General features: G+C 37.0%; 2 protein-coding genes across 9 annotated transcripts in view; one reads left to right on the top strand and one right to left on the bottom strand.

Annotated features, from left to right (window-relative positions):
• The first annotated feature begins 1,334 nt into the window (after window positions 1-1,334).
• On the top strand, window positions 1,335-4,779 carry LOC123514202 (ATP synthase subunit e, mitochondrial-like). The gene is made up of 3 exons (XM_045271863.1): window positions 1,335-1,487; window positions 3,709-3,865; window positions 4,603-4,779. The coding sequence occupies exons 1-3, from the start codon at window positions 1,443-1,445 to the stop codon at window positions 4,656-4,658; spliced, it is 258 nt and encodes an 85-aa protein (XP_045127798.1). The 5' UTR covers window positions 1,335-1,442; the 3' UTR covers window positions 4,659-4,779.
• Window positions 4,780-4,994: 215 nt separating this feature from the next.
• The window catches only part of LOC123514199 (optineurin-like), a 32,471-nt gene continuing 22,218 nt past the window's right edge, over window positions 4,995-15,247 (bottom strand). For 7 of the 8 annotated variants that reach the window (XM_045271853.1, XM_045271856.1, XM_045271858.1 and 4 more), the window contains 7 exons: window positions 14,197-14,319; window positions 13,890-13,952; window positions 13,131-13,298; window positions 12,755-12,931; window positions 12,210-12,370; window positions 6,315-6,450; window positions 4,995-5,999 (listed from right to left, as the gene is read on the bottom strand). In XM_045271853.1, coding sequence (XP_045127788.1) covers window positions 5,874-5,999; window positions 6,315-6,450; window positions 12,210-12,370; window positions 12,755-12,931; window positions 13,131-13,298; window positions 13,890-13,952; window positions 14,197-14,319 — 954 coding nt within the window. In that variant the 3' untranslated portion in view covers window positions 4,995-5,873. The remainder of the gene's footprint in view (window positions 6,000-6,314; window positions 6,451-12,209; window positions 12,371-12,754; window positions 12,932-13,130; window positions 13,299-13,889; window positions 13,953-14,196; window positions 14,320-15,247) is intronic. The other variant, XM_045271854.1, reaches the window with a different exon arrangement.

The raw sequence follows: 15,247 nt of genomic DNA, 5'->3' as shown, positions 1-15,247 counted from the left end.
GGACACAAGAGCAAGTTAAGTCGTTGTGCAACATCCAGCTTTGGAACGAAAATGAGAATAGAGAAAGTAGGAGGGAACAGAGAAGGGGCTACTGTCAGTAGCTGTGTTTTGGTGAGGAAAAGATGAGGTTTAGTAGAGGAGAGGTGATGTTTTACAGATTGAAAATCAGATCTAAGACCGCGAATCTTGTAGAACTTAATGTAGAAATAGTTGAGCGAGGTGTCAAGACATCTGGGGTCGTTATCACGAAAGGAGTCCGACCTAGGGACATTTCTGGTCCCCTCCCTTGAAGGGCACTCCGAGGCTGGGTTTGGAGTCGTCATTTTTTATTTCTTCATTTTAAGTGAAGGGTGTAAATGTGCTAAGTGCATGTAGTTCTGAGTGAAGAAGAGGAGTTGTCTTTAGAGAGCAGACTGTGACTGCCCCCTTGAGTTGTGAGACACAAACTAGCTTTAATGGAAAGTGCACAACACCGCTGAACTAGTGCTATTAGACCTCGCTGGGAGTAAATGAACGTTTCGGTAGGTGTCTACTACCTTTTGATGTGTTTACGATTCAATATTTCTTCCCGGTATAAACCAGGCTGAACCTATTGTAGTGAACCACTCCCACTGTATCTACACTATATGCGACTATATGCGACTGAAATTGGTAGAGCTATTGACTGAATATCGCCTAGCGACTTGAAAAAACAGTCGCAAAACAAGACCAACATGTTCGTCTTGTTCAGTCGATTCGCGACTTTGTTTACGTTGTGACATCACGGAAAAAGGTTTGAAAATGTGGTGTTGTTATGTAGAGAAAAAGATTTTGGAGTTGGTGAGGTAAGAGAAATCGAACATCTGAGAGCCAAGTGTCATATACAGAAAAAAAAAAAAAACTTACGCAAATAGGCGTTCAATGAGAGCTGCCACTCTCCAAGAACTGTTTCCCTATCTGCAAGGTGTTGTTGGAAATGAGGAATGCGGAACTTATGATGATTTAATTTGATCGCAATTGTCATCGTCACCAGAGGAAGAGATCTTGTTGAGTAATTGTTTTTCTTTGTTTACATTCACTTCCCACCAACCAGCCTATACTTCCCAGTCGCTATGTGTGAACGTGTTCCGACTAGAAGGCTCAGTCGATAATTATATCAACTTGCAATTTCAGTCTCATATTAACACGTGTGAACCTGCCTTAACCAACTTCTGTACTAATTACCTCAGCGACGTTTGAAATATAATCATACAAACGCAATTAATTCAATTTTCTAACGACAAAATTAATTAGAAATGTCGAGATCCTAACGGGAATACGAATGTCCATTTAATATAAACATTTTGTCCCCGCAGTGCCTCACAGCCTGAAGTTATCGTCTGCTGTGCTTGGCCTGCTACCCCCCGAGATCCCAGTCTACCGACTCCCCAGTCCCCACCACCACCACCACTCCTCCGATCAAAATGGCGACACTGGGTGCTCCTGTCCGTGTTTCTCCCCTCATCAAGGTAAATACACATACCCTACACAGTTAGGCAGCCCCAAAATGTGATAGTCGTGGTGTGGCTGGCCGGCCTACCTGTGTGGCACAAGGAGAACTGTGCTGTGGGAAGCTGCACTAGGGAAGAGCCAGCCGGTTGTTGTCACCGGTATAGTTTATAGTCTCCCAGTCAGCTGATTGGGAAGGATTGTGATTATTAGGTTGTATTCATTATGGACCAATAAAAATGCGTTCAAGAAGCAGAGTCCGTGTATTCAAGACTTCGCAGCAACTGTGTGGTGATGGCAAGGCATATCCCACTGGGTTTAAGTTTAATCTTGAGTACATCTCTTAATTTGTTTAACGTTTTGCATATTCCAATTGCATAATAAAGGAAATGTAGAATTATCCTCAGCCTATTAATTTCTAACAATTTTGGTAAGATGACCGGGAGACCTTTTCTTTTAGATCAGCATGGAAATTAATTGAATGCATCTAAATCTTTTGTACCTTTTCCTGAGATAAACTGCTGGATAAGGTCTTCACTTTTGCCGCCCTCCCCAACAGCAAATTTGAGGACTTTCTTGAGAAAGTGAGATTTGGGGTAAGAAAAGCTGAAATAGACCAAATTCCAAATAAAAACTAAGAGGCCATATTTGACTAGATTGAAAAAAAAATCCTTAAATAAAGATCAAATTTAGCCAAACCTAAACTGATCTAACATATCCTAGCAGGGAGGCTCCTTTCCCCACATCAACCCTGCCTCCCCAATCAGTTATAAATCCATAATAGACTGATAAAGGCTACTGGAATAGTACTTATATGTATTAAAACTCATCAGAGGGGATGAAGAAATGCAGGGGTGGATAGTGTAACTGCATGGGTATAAAACTAAAAAGCATTTCGAGCAGTTACCTTCCATTATGGGTATAGAGCAGGAACTGAGATATGCACCCGTGGACACTTATGAATAGGCAAACAAAGAATAACTAACTATAATTGTAAACTGTAAATGCTTGTCCAAGCAAGATGTATGTTTAACAATGTCACATACATACAAATAATGTAAGTAGCATATAATAAATAAAAAAAATTGATTTAATAGTTCTTGTATTTACTAGGCTCATGCCTGTTATACAAAGCTGTTTTAAAGCTCAGTCTGACAAAAACTAGCCTGTAACTGGACTTAGACTTTACATGAGTCAGTTAAATTTCATAGCATTGTCCTGAGTGAACATTAAACTTCTGCAGAGTAAAACTTTCACAGACATATAGTACAGTAAGAATGCTACCTTAGCATATAGCTAAGTGTGATGTGCATAGAGAAAAAGGCCTAATTCTGCACATTAATCAAAAGTGCTAATGTTATCTCAATGCTGTCTCTAACAAGACTAACTAAACTGCATTGGCTAGTGATGCCATCATACAATACATGGTTTAATTTTGATTTCAGTGTTTAATCTCAATCTTCCTGATACTCCTGTATCTTCACCCACTACTGTTCAATATATTTTGGTAAATGAACAAAGTTTGGGAAATTGATGTCAAAGGATGAGGTTTTCTGAAATTTTACCAGATTTCAGATTTGTCTGGCAGTTTTCTTTTGTACAGATGGCTTACACAACATCTATAATATACACAGCTTGTCTGGTCATAGCTCATTCATTGTGGTGGTTATTCAAGCTAATATTGTTTTAGTTAATCTGGATCTCATGTTTTGTGTAAAGAATTTTGTTGGGAAACCATGTTAATTAAAATCCAAAGTACAGTACCACAAATCTACCACTGAATGATTTGGTATTGAAAATTAGAATGAATGTTTTTTTTCAAGAATATATGAGCAATGATAAGTTTGTAAATGTTATCAATTTAATCTAACCCAGTGTTGTTGTCATTAGCACTATTGTGATGTTTAAAATTAGTCTAGTAATGGTTATCAGATAATACTGGTGCTTTCAACCAGTAATGGGGGCCATAGTCAGAAATGTTTTTTTCATTGTCTAGATAATGACCATGAAAATTATTGCATTACTTGATAATATATCATGAGAAGACAACAATTTTAAATAAAAAATAATTACATATCTAGTATGGCAAATTACCACATGAGGATCAAATACTTGTTTCTCCCTATATTGATCAGCTGCTGCAATGACAGATGGTCACTACATTTTTTATACTTAGCTGTATGAGGTACTCTCCAGTGTATTGTTTTATTGCAAGCTTAACACAATCCTTGTTCATTTCAGTTTGGTCGCTGGACTGCACTTGTGACTGGAATTTTGTATGGGAGGAGTCACTTTAATGGTCTGAAAGCTAAGGAGGTTGTCATCAGGGAAGAGGAGGCCAAGAAGCAAGCAATCAGAGATGTACAACTTGCTGAGGAAAAGTTGAAGCATAATAGACGTAAGACTTTAAGAGATGACTGAATACATTTAATTCTAGGTGGAAAACAATTCATAAAGTTTCTAACTGAAAATATTTAGAGATGCAAGATGGTAAATGTATTCTGTATATGCTGCTGAGTGTAAAAGTAATTATATTTTGGTATAATATAGGTAAGGAATTTTAGATGTAATTGAGTGAATGTAAGAAATTTTGATTGATAGATAAAGATAATTGTAATTATAACTTGAAGTTAGTAGGTAATAAATTAATGAATCAATAGGAATGGGGAAAAAAAAAAAAGTTGGAACAGGTAACACCTTCAGATGGTATGGTCATGTGGAAACAAAGAGATAGAACAAGAAAGACAGACACAGATGATGTGAATGTGAGAAGGCGGCCCTATGATAAAGTGGAGGGACAGACAAAGAGGTTGTGGTGACTGGAGTGTGTGAGAGGGAGGCATAAGCATAAAAATAGAGTAGTGATGGTCATCCCTTTGATATAATGTCAGTAGATGAGATCAGGTACCTAGCAAAGTGAAATAAATATTGGATAAGGATTTAGTCTAAAGTTATTCATGTAGGTAATATTTTATCAAAAAATCTGTTAATTATTTTTTCTTTCATTTAATATTTTAATTGATTTTTTAATTACATTCTTGTGTGCCATTTGATATGAGAAATTAAATATTTGCTAAAAGATATTATCACATATTCTCAAAAATTAATATTTGCCTTTGCATTTTTTTTTTACAGAGGAGATGATCTACCTGGCAGGGGAAGCTGGTGTCAAGGTCCCTCCAAACTTTTAGCCACGATATTCTTGGCAGCCCTCTCTTATGCTGAAAGTTCTGTATATTCAAATTGTGTATAGAATTCCAGTTTGGCGGTAAAGATGTATAAAGCGTATCTTTAATAAATAAATTAATCCTTTGTAGAATTGTCTTCCTTTGATTCTTCCATCTTTCTTCACCAATGATATTTCAAATAATGACTTGCCCTGACTTCACTGCCTCCTATGTCAGTACTCATAGATTTCCTTATAGTGCGAGAACCTCATTGGATTGTTGTTTAACAATTCATTCTTCACCATTAAAATATGAAGTTAAACTGGATACACTAAAGATAAGATAATGAGTCCACACTAATTTTCAGGACATTGCCGCCAAAAATTTTTATTCACTTGTAATTTACAACTATTATGAAGAGTGCTTCACTGAAAAGTTAGACTTCATGGAAATGAGTTAGTGTATCTAAAGAAATGCATGAATCAATAAGATGCACTCCAGTCATCCTATGGGAAGGTGCAAATAATCTCTTATGGTGAAAACAAGCTTTAAAGAAACCATAACTAATTATAACAAGTACATATATGCATATTAAATATCGAATTCAATAATAAACACTCCATCAAAACAATATATTTTGAGACTAGAAATTCTGCATGAATAATGTGCGTACTATATAAATGTCAACAACATAGAGGATGTGGCCACTTACAGAAGCACCTAGCCTCTTTAACAGATCACAAACATCACACTCTTTCACAGGTATTCTAATTGTAAGACACAAAAATACACCAGTCTTATTTTTACTGTATTTAATTTATCAAATGTCACATGTTTAATAACTTTAGTGACATTTGTTTCAGTGCTCTGATCTGAACCTATTTGTTAAACTGGAAGCTTAATTATCATGACAAAGCTGAAGATTGTACTGTAATGCACCCACAGATTGAAGCAGTCTGTAAAATCATTCTAATTGATTTGTTACAATGCAATGGAAAAACAACAGAAAATCAAAGATGGCCTGAAATTAACTGCTCAGATTAGGAAAAATCCTTGCTTTGCTGAGAGACTACGTTCAAGGCCACTAAATTAAATGCATTAAGTAATCCTGGTGTATTTGTGTTTAAACTGTTATACTGACTGAGTATCTTCTGTATTCTGCAATGCAGTGAATAGAATGCAATAGCTGCACACTGAGTCTCACTTGTCCAGATCATCTGTTGGCCCTCTTCTGCCTTGTTAGTCCTCGTCAAGGCAGCGGTTCACATGCTCCTCCAGTGGACGGTACTGAGTGAAGGACTTGTTGCACTTTGGACAGTAAAACAAGTTTTCATCCAGCTGCTGCTCCTCCAACTTTTCTTCTTCCTGTTGTAATGTATATTTATCACTGAGTAATGAAGAACACTCATGTTGATTAATGTTGAGAAACAATGCGTACACAGTTTGTTCCATCAGTAAGTCTAAGCACGTTTAATCTATTGGCCTATCTTCCAAACCAGTTAATCTTACATAATTTAATGGAAGCATTTTGCTTATTTTCTAAACTACACCATTAATGAATACACATTTCAAGTAATATCATGATAATTTCTTTCAACTTTTAACTGAAGTGCCTAATTGGACACCTGATTTCCACTCTAATAAACAACACATCCTTACTCTTTCACTATGCATAAATACCTTTTTATCAGAAGAGATGGACAGCTTTTCCCATAATGAGTCAGCTGAGAGAGGTTGTGCAGATGGTGCAGCTGCTGCCGCAGCTGAGAGTCCTAAACGCTCTTCAGAGGCACCCCTGGATCCATGCCCTGCCCTGCTGCCAACACAACACACAGGAATTACATTTTATATTAAATTTTCATACTGTTCATTACATTTCCATGTCCCTATAAAGTTGAGAGATGCTAATCTAGAAAGATATAAAACAAATAACAACTAATATGTTGCTTGTTTATCACCTTTCAGGATGTGCCCATAACAAATTTTGATAAACTCCAGCAATGCACATGTTCATTCACACACACACACAAGATCGCATAGTAATAAAAAACTGAGGGAGGGAAGATGTTTGAGAGATATTAAAAAATATAGTTTCCTGCAAAGATGTGTTGAGACTTTGGAACAGTTTGTGTGAAGAAGTGGTGTCAGCAACGAGTGTGCATAGCTTTAAAGACAAATTGGATAAGTGTAGATATGGAGACGGGGCCACACAAGCATAAAGCCCAGGCCCTGTAAAACTACAACTAGGTAAATACACACACACACACACACACACACACACACACACATGTTTTTGATTTATGTTAATGATATGCCAGTAGGAATTGGCAGTTACATGAACATGTTTGCAGAGGATACTAAAATAATGAGGAGAGAATGTGGAAGATTGTAACAAGTTACAGGAAGATCTTGATAAAATATATGAGTAGAGTAAAGAGTGGCAGATGGAATTTAATATAGACAAGACCCATGTTATGAAAATGGGAAGAAGTAGATACAGACCAAACAGGGATTACAGGCTGGGTGATGAGAAAATTAAAGAGACCAATGAGGAGAAAGACTTAGGAGTAACCGTGCAAAACACTTTGTCATCGGAGAAACACATTAACAAGATATTTTGGAAAACATAACATGCTTCAAAATATTGGCCTTGCATTCCACTACCTAGATGAAGGAATGATGAAGAAGATATTATGTACCGTAATAAGACCCCAGTTAGAATATGCAGCTTGTGTCTGGTCACCCCATATGAAGAAAAATGTGAAGAAGGTGGAAAGGGTACAGAGGCTGACAACAAGGATGGTACCAGGACTCAGGGAGTTAGACTATGAGGAAAGACAGGAAACTGGGGCTGACCACATAAGAAGAGAGAAGAACAAGAGGAGACATGATAACTATGTATAAATTGGTGAACAAGATTGACATATTGGACAGAGTTGATAAAGGTGACCACAAGTAATCATCTCCGGGGACATGGAAAAAAATTAATAAAAGACATCTGTCTAAATGACGTGAGAAAATAGTTTCCCGCATCGTAGTATTGATAAGTGGAATAAACTGAGCAGTGATGTCGTTGACACGGTATGTGTCAATCAGATGAAAGAGAGATATGACAGGAGTGGACAAGGAGACAGGACACAGAGAGCTTAGCTCGGGCCCTGTAATACACAAATAGGTAACAAATAGACACCATGCCGTTCAGATGTCTCTGAGCAACTCACAGGGAAAAGCTACAACAGGAGCTGGAGACTGACCTAGACATATGTACAGGTAAGGAGGGGGCCATAAGTTCTCCTGTCTCCATAATAGATAAGTTATGGATCGTATATATATGGAAAGAAAAAGGAGAGAAAGATGGAACAGAGCAGTGCTGCCAGTCATATGAAGAATCAAAACATACGCCATCATGTGAAAACCAACAGTACATTGAAACTCCTGTTGGACTAAGGAAACTAACTGACGATATTATGGACAAGGATTTTTCTGGATTCAGGGACAAAAGAAGTAGTATGAGGAGGATGATCAACATAGAAAGGGAGTTACGTACATGAAGGAAGTGATGTTGAGTCTAATGGACAAATAGAGCAGACTGACAATGGAAAACAGAGCTGAAATTGAGATTGATAGAATGTGAGAAGGTCAATCAGGGATTAAAAGAAGATATACAAAAAATAAAGAAACAAAATGACATACTAAAAGAGGAAGAAAACCATCGTTGCTTGACCTAGTATTCACAAAGAAACCATAGCCCCCTCCAATCATACAATACCTTGGTCCAATGGGAAGAAGTGATCATGTGACATTATAGATACAAATTCAGGAGGAGGATGGGATAAGTTACAGAGATGACTACAAAAAACAGAGATTAGATTATGTAAGAATGGATTTTGAAATATTTAGGATCTATTTTGCTGATATTGAGAGGAGAAACATTATGTACGGAAAGACAATACAAGGGAAATATGAAACATTCTTACAGAAATATAATGGTAGGAGTAAAAAATTTTTACCTGTTAAAAGGGTTAAGAAAAAAAATACATACTTGGTACAATGCTAGATGCATTCAAGCTGAAAAGGCAAAAGATAAAGCTTGGAAGAAACTCATAAAACAAAGAAATTACTATAACAAACGGCAGTACAAGGATGCAAGAAATTAGAGTAAGGAGAGAGGAAGAAAGAAACTGAAAAGATGTGGTGAATAAAAGCAAAGACGAACTCAAACTACAAGTTTATAAATGGCAAAACGAAGAATAAGGAAACAATTGAAAAAATAATTAAAGGAAGGAAGACATACCAAGCAGAGAAGGCAATGTGTGAAATAGTGAATGAGAGCTTCATAATGGTGTTAACTGCAGAAGATGATTTCACAGAACCTAATAGGGCATTGCATTGTCCAGAATTACAGGAGATCACAGTGTACGAAGAGGATATTGGAAGATTGTTGGATAAGTTGGATGTCAGAAAAGCAATGGGGCCAGATGGTGTATCAGACTGGGTGTTAAAAGAATGTATAAAGCAATTACTGGATCCAATTTGGGAAATAATTACAAGTTCAATAAATGATGGGAAAGTTCCACTAGAATGGAAGAGACCCAACATAATACTGATATTTAAAGGAGGAAAGGCAACTGAACCACTAAACTACAGACCCGTGTCATTTACAAATGTTTTGGGGAAGTTGTGTGAAACGATTATCAAAGAAAAATGGGTTAAATTCCTAGAAGAGGAGCAAGTCATATCAAACAGACAATTTGGGTTCAGGACAGGGAGGTCATGTGTATCAAACTTATTAAGCTTCTACTTGAGAGTTATTGCAGGACTGGAAAACAGAGACGGATGGGTGGAGACAGTATACCTGGATATAAAAAAGGCTTTTGATAAAGTCCCTCATGGAAGACTACTTTGGAAACTAGACAACATAGGAGGACTGCAAGGTACTTTGCTAGAATGGACAAGAGATTATTCAAAGGATAGGGAAATGAGAACTGTGATCAGAGACACATACTCATCTTGGGGTAAAGTAACTATCAGAGTGCCACAAGGGTCAGTGTTAGCCCCCATTATGTTTCAGATTTATGTAAACGACATTCACATTGGGGTAAAAAAGTTGTATAAATTTATTTGCTGATGATGCAAAGCTGCTAAGAGTTATCAAAACCAGAGAGGACTGTCTGTTGTTGCAGGAAGATATAAACAAAATCTATGAGTGGAGCAGGAAGTGGAAATTGGAGTTTAATGCCAAGAAATGTGACATAATGGAACTTGGAAAGAGTAAAAGAAGACCAGTATGGAACTATTTGATGGGAGAGGAAAAAATAATGACGACTAAAGAGGAAAAAGATCTGGGAGTGATCATATAGGAAAATCTGAGCCGTGATAAACACATAAGTACGATATTTGGATTATCACAGAAAATGCTGATTAATACAAGAGTGGCATTTCAATACATGGACAGATATGATGAAAAAAATCATCACAAGCATGATATATCCAAGGCTGGAATATACAGCAGTGGTGTGGTCTCCAAGCTCTATACAAAATCTATGAGTGGAGCAAGAAGTGGAAATTGGAGTTTAATGCCAAGAAATGTGACATAATGGAACTAGAAAAGAGTAAAAGAAGACCAGTATGGAACTATTTGATGGGAGAGGAACAAATAATGAAGATTAAAGAGGAAAAAGATCTGGGAGTGATCATAAAGGAAAATCTGAGCCCCGAAAAACACATAAGCAAGATATTTGGATTATCATATAAAATGTTGATTAATACAAGAGTGGCATTTCAATACATGGACAAAGATATGATGAAAAAAATCATCACAAGCATGATACATCCAAGGCTGGAATATAGTGGAGACTCAATACTAGAATTTAATTCGTTCGAAATGGCTGTTCAAGTATCAAAAAGTTTGACTATTGATACCTATAAATCAGGTAATTTGTTCCAGCCATTGCCAAACCCAAGTTTAGAAAAAAAATTAGAGGGTTGATTTTGCAGCCATGGCAAGCATTGGTGCACAGAAGCAGGGTTAGCCTGTCTTTCATGGGCTTATGTCCTAGCAAACACTTCTCTTCCTTTGTTATATAGGTCCTGTTTGGTATATATTTTCCAAAACAGGATAATTTCATCACAATTAAAGATCTATTGTGGGCTTGAGTGCTCCTTATTCACAAATTTCTTAAATTCAGGGAGAAATTTCTCAGCGGCAACGCTGTCAGCACTTGCGGCCTTGCCGTGCCTCACAACAGAATGAATTCCAGTTCTTTTCTTGAAATTCCCAAACCATCCCTTACTTGCTTTAAAATCATCATTGGAGTCAGATGTAGTATCAGAAATAAAATCATGATGCAGCAGCCTAGCCTTTGCCCAAATTATGCCCTCTGACAAAGAATCACCAGCCATCTGCCTTTGGTTTATCCACTCAACAATTTTTCCATTTCTTCCACTGCCACAGGTCGCTTAAATTGCCTTTTCACACCAATCACCATATCAGCTCTTTTAATGAGCTCTTTCTTCTTCAGTATTGTGGCTACTGTAGATTTAGCCACACAGTACTCAGCTGCAAGATCGGTTCTTCTTCCTTTCTGTATTTATCAATAATCTCCTTTTTCCTTTCAATAGTTGTCACTACATTCTTTCTTGTAGGCTTATTCTCACCACTAACAAGTCTCTTCGATGCCAGTGTAAGCTTCTAAATAAAAAAAAAAATAATAATAAAAAAAAAAAAAAAAAACTCTGGAGAGAAAGCGCAGAACAATGTTATTCATATGACAGCGAAGGATCAACTGGCTGCAGTGGCCCGGTGGGGCGCATGGGGCGGTGGGAAGAGAGAGACCCATTGTTTACAGCCACGTGGATGGATGTTCAACTAATAAGTATTTTTTGAGTATTAAGTCAAACTTTTGTGTTTGACTATTAAAAAGTTTGACTATTTAGACATTTGAGTATTGAGTCTCCACTGTATACAGCAGTGGTGTGATCTCCGAGCTTTAATAAGGATATAAGAAAATTAGAAAGGATACATAAGATTGCTACAAAGATGGTGCTGGAATTAAAGGACCTAACATATGAAGAATAACTGAAGGAAATGGGACTGCCAACCTTACAATGGATAATGGGGAACTAATAACAATGTACAAAATAGTCAATGGCATTGAAAAGATAGACAAAGAAGACCTATTACTGTTGACAGAAGAAGATGGAAGGACAAGAGGACATGAGAAGATCAGGATGAGGCAGTGTGTGAAGGATATTGGAAAATACACAGTTTTCCACACAGAATGGTGGAAAAGTGGAACGCAATGGATAATGAAGTTGTTACAGCTCATAATGTGCATAACTTTAAAGAAAATTTGATAAATGGAGACATGGAGACAGGACACTATGAGCCCCACTCGAACCCTGTACAATACAACTAGGTAAATACACACACACAACACACACACACACACACACACACACACACACACAAATGCAAGGAGGTAGTGTTACTGGTCCTCTGCTTCTATTAACTTAAGAGATCAAAATGGAAGCACAAATAGACCAGTGTTATACATCAAACAAAATGAAATATACCCTTGATTAAAATTCCTCCGCTGATAAGTTTCCAGCTCATCCACAAGTTGAGTATTTCTTGTCTGCAGCTGCTGAAGCTCATCGCGAAGTTTCTCTCTGTCAGTAGCCAAGGCTTCTCGTGCCTCCCTCTCAGCCCGGAAGTCGCCCTGGTACACCTCCACCTATGGACATTAGAGTCATTACTAAAATGACATTATTATCAAGTGTTGTATATGTAAGGATTATAGTAATCGTTTCGAAGCTTTGTATCAATGTTGTATATGTAAGGATTAGAGTAATAGTTTCGAAACTATTACTATAATCCTTACATATACAACATCAAGGTATTTCCCTGAACTGCATCCCCAGAAATTGAATTAATTAATTAAGAGTTCAATCTGAAATTAGTTGACTAATGAGGATGATTTTTAACACAGAAAATCACAATTACAAGTACAAGCAGTTTATCAACAGCAGTTTACAATATTTATGAAGTCATTTGATCATGTACCAGTACCTGTCATTGATTAGGATGTTACAGAGGCCATGCTCCTCTCAAGTCTTACCTGAGCTCTGAGGATGGCAATGGTTTCACTTTCACTTGTGCGTTCAGCCAGTGCTGCCTTGGCCTGACCCAGCTCCTTTTTCATCCGAGAAATCTCATCATTCTTGGTAGCTAGTAATTCTTCATAGGACATAAGTTTAGCAGTGGCCTCATCATGCTTTTCACTTATAGACTTTATCTGAGGAAGGATATGCCATTAGTATGTTTGCACATTCATGCACACACAATGAGACCAATACATCTTTTTATAATTTTCCTTTTTTGTTAAAAAAAAAAAAAAAAAAGTTTTATAAGACAATAACATAGGTAATTATGTACTAAGTAGCTTCATTGAGTATTTTCTGTACATCAGTCATTTTAATGAGAAAAGCACTTACCTTCACTTCATAATACTGGTCATTATGTTTGTCTCTCTCAGTCTGTTCCTTGAGGTCTTGGATTTCTTTCTTGAGGCGGTTCACTTCACCATGTGCCCTGACAACAGATGACCTCTCCTCACTATTCTTTTGCCTTTCAGCCTCAAGTGCTGTCTCCAATGTATCTACCTGTTGATTGACGAATATCAGTCTTCCCACTTCACCGATAAAAGCTTTACTGATCAATTAGATTTGAAACTGTATTCCACATTTTATAAATTAAATACTTTTTTTTTCCATATTTTGGATGGCTGATCCAAATGATAGATTTAACTTTGGATTATGTAAATTAACCTCTTAACTCTTTTTAATCTTAATCTTATACAATAGCAGAATCTTGTTGGAACATGTCATGTAATCTGTTGGCATTTTGAAATGTAAATAGATGTTAAACACTATCACTTTATAAACAACTACTGTTGCCCTGTGAAACCCACCAAAGCCAATGTTTTAACACTTTCACCATGATGATGAAAAATTTTGTAACATCCCTAGTTTATAAATCTACAGTTTCTTAATATACACAGCATATTGTGGCTATAGTGATGTATGGAAATATGCTGAGGTACATTATCTTGAAAGAGCTTCTTACCAAATCTGGAACTTCCTGATAATGTAAGACAAAAAGTATCTTTGTTTGGTTTCAAAGAGATATCTCATAAGTATAATCAGGACCTCAGCCAGATGACCAACAAGTAACACTATTACCACTATCTTTACCTCTTCTCGGAGCATGGCAGCCTCATCTTTGAGACGCTTCTTTTCCAAGGCATCAATAGGGTCCTGCAATATACATAACAAACATGAAGATTTCTATGTCTAGAAAGAATCAGAATTACATGCAATACTATTTTGTACTATTTCATTAAAATAATACCTGTTCTATAGATATTTCCTGCTGGGTGAACACAATGACTTTAGCATAAAAGAAAACTTGTCTAAATCATCAGCACTAACAACAATTCAGTCAATGCATATGGTGGGTTCTGCCAGCAAGCAGTACTGTCTAAAGTAAGTAGAGACCCACCTTGCTCAGTGTGTCAGGAACGGGTGCTGCAGTGGTGATCTGGGACTGCAATTTGCGGCAGAGTTCACGTTGGGTGTTTGCCGCCTCATGAGCCCGCTGAACATCCCTCTCCAGCCCCTCAACCTGATGCCAATAACCTACATCTTAGCACACAGACTTTTCATTATCTTGAAAGTCTCTCACAAAAAATTAAACTTTATCATAATCATCTAAAACCAAAACTATTCTTGCTTAGTTTTAAGGAAATATGATTGTGTGTGTGTGTGTGTGTGTGTGTGTGTGTGTGTATTTTCCTAGTTGTAGTTTTACAGGGCCTGGGGTTTATGCTCGTGTGGCCCCGTCTCCATATCTACACTTATCCAATTATACTTTAAAAGTATGCACACTCGTTGCAGACACTACTTCTTCATTTAAACTGTTCAACGTCTCAATACATCTTTGCGGGAAACTATATTTTTTAACATCTCTCAGACATCTTCTTTTTCTCAGCTTTTTACTATGCGATCTTGTGCTTCGGATGTCATATTCTTCTCTCAGGATCAGTTTCTCATTATCCACTTGATTCATTCCATTGATCAATTTATAAACTTGTATCAGGTTTCCTCTCTCCCTTCTCTGTTCCAGGGTTGGTAGATCCATAGCCTTTAGTCTCTCCTCATATGTCATTCCTTAAAATTCTGGAATCATTCTTGTAGCCATTTTTTGTAGTCTCTCCAATTTCCTTATGTGTTTCTTTTTATGAGGGGTTCACACTACTCCTGCATATTCCAATCTGGGTCTTATTATAGTACTTATCAATTTCTTCATCATTTCTTTGTCCATGTAGTGAAATGCTATTCCAATATTCCTTAGCAAATTATATGTTTCTCTAAAAATTCTATCAGTATGGTTGATTGTTTTCTTCCATCGTCACTCCTAAGTCCTTTTCCTTTTTAACTTTCTCCAGTTCTACTCCATCTCCTATCTTATAGATTCCCACAGGTCGTCTTTCACTCTTTCCCATTTCCATGACATGGCTTTTGTTCACATTGAATTCCATTTCCCACTTTTT

Source organism: Portunus trituberculatus, chromosome 37 (genome assembly GCF_017591435.1).
Source record: "Portunus trituberculatus isolate SZX2019 chromosome 37, ASM1759143v1, whole genome shotgun sequence".
Classification (NCBI taxonomy): Eukaryota; Metazoa; Arthropoda; class Malacostraca; order Decapoda; family Portunidae; genus Portunus; species Portunus trituberculatus.
The sequence above is the reverse complement of the archived record's forward strand: the minus strand, read 5'-3'. Positions and strand labels throughout refer to the sequence as shown.

Bases quoted from the DNA above. Each gene is read 5' to 3' on its own strand.
- LOC123514202 (XM_045271863.1), top strand. From the start codon at position 1,443: ATGGCGACACTGGGTGCTCCTGTCCGTGTTTCTCCCCTCATCAAG. The intron at 1,488-3,708 runs GTAAATACACAT...TGTTCATTTCAG, and splicing joins GTGTTTCTCCCCTCATCAAG to TTTGGTCGCTGGACTGCACT. The intron at 3,866-4,602 runs GTAAGACTTTAA...TTTTTTTTACAG, and splicing joins AAAGTTGAAGCATAATAGAC to AGGAGATGATCTACCTGGCA.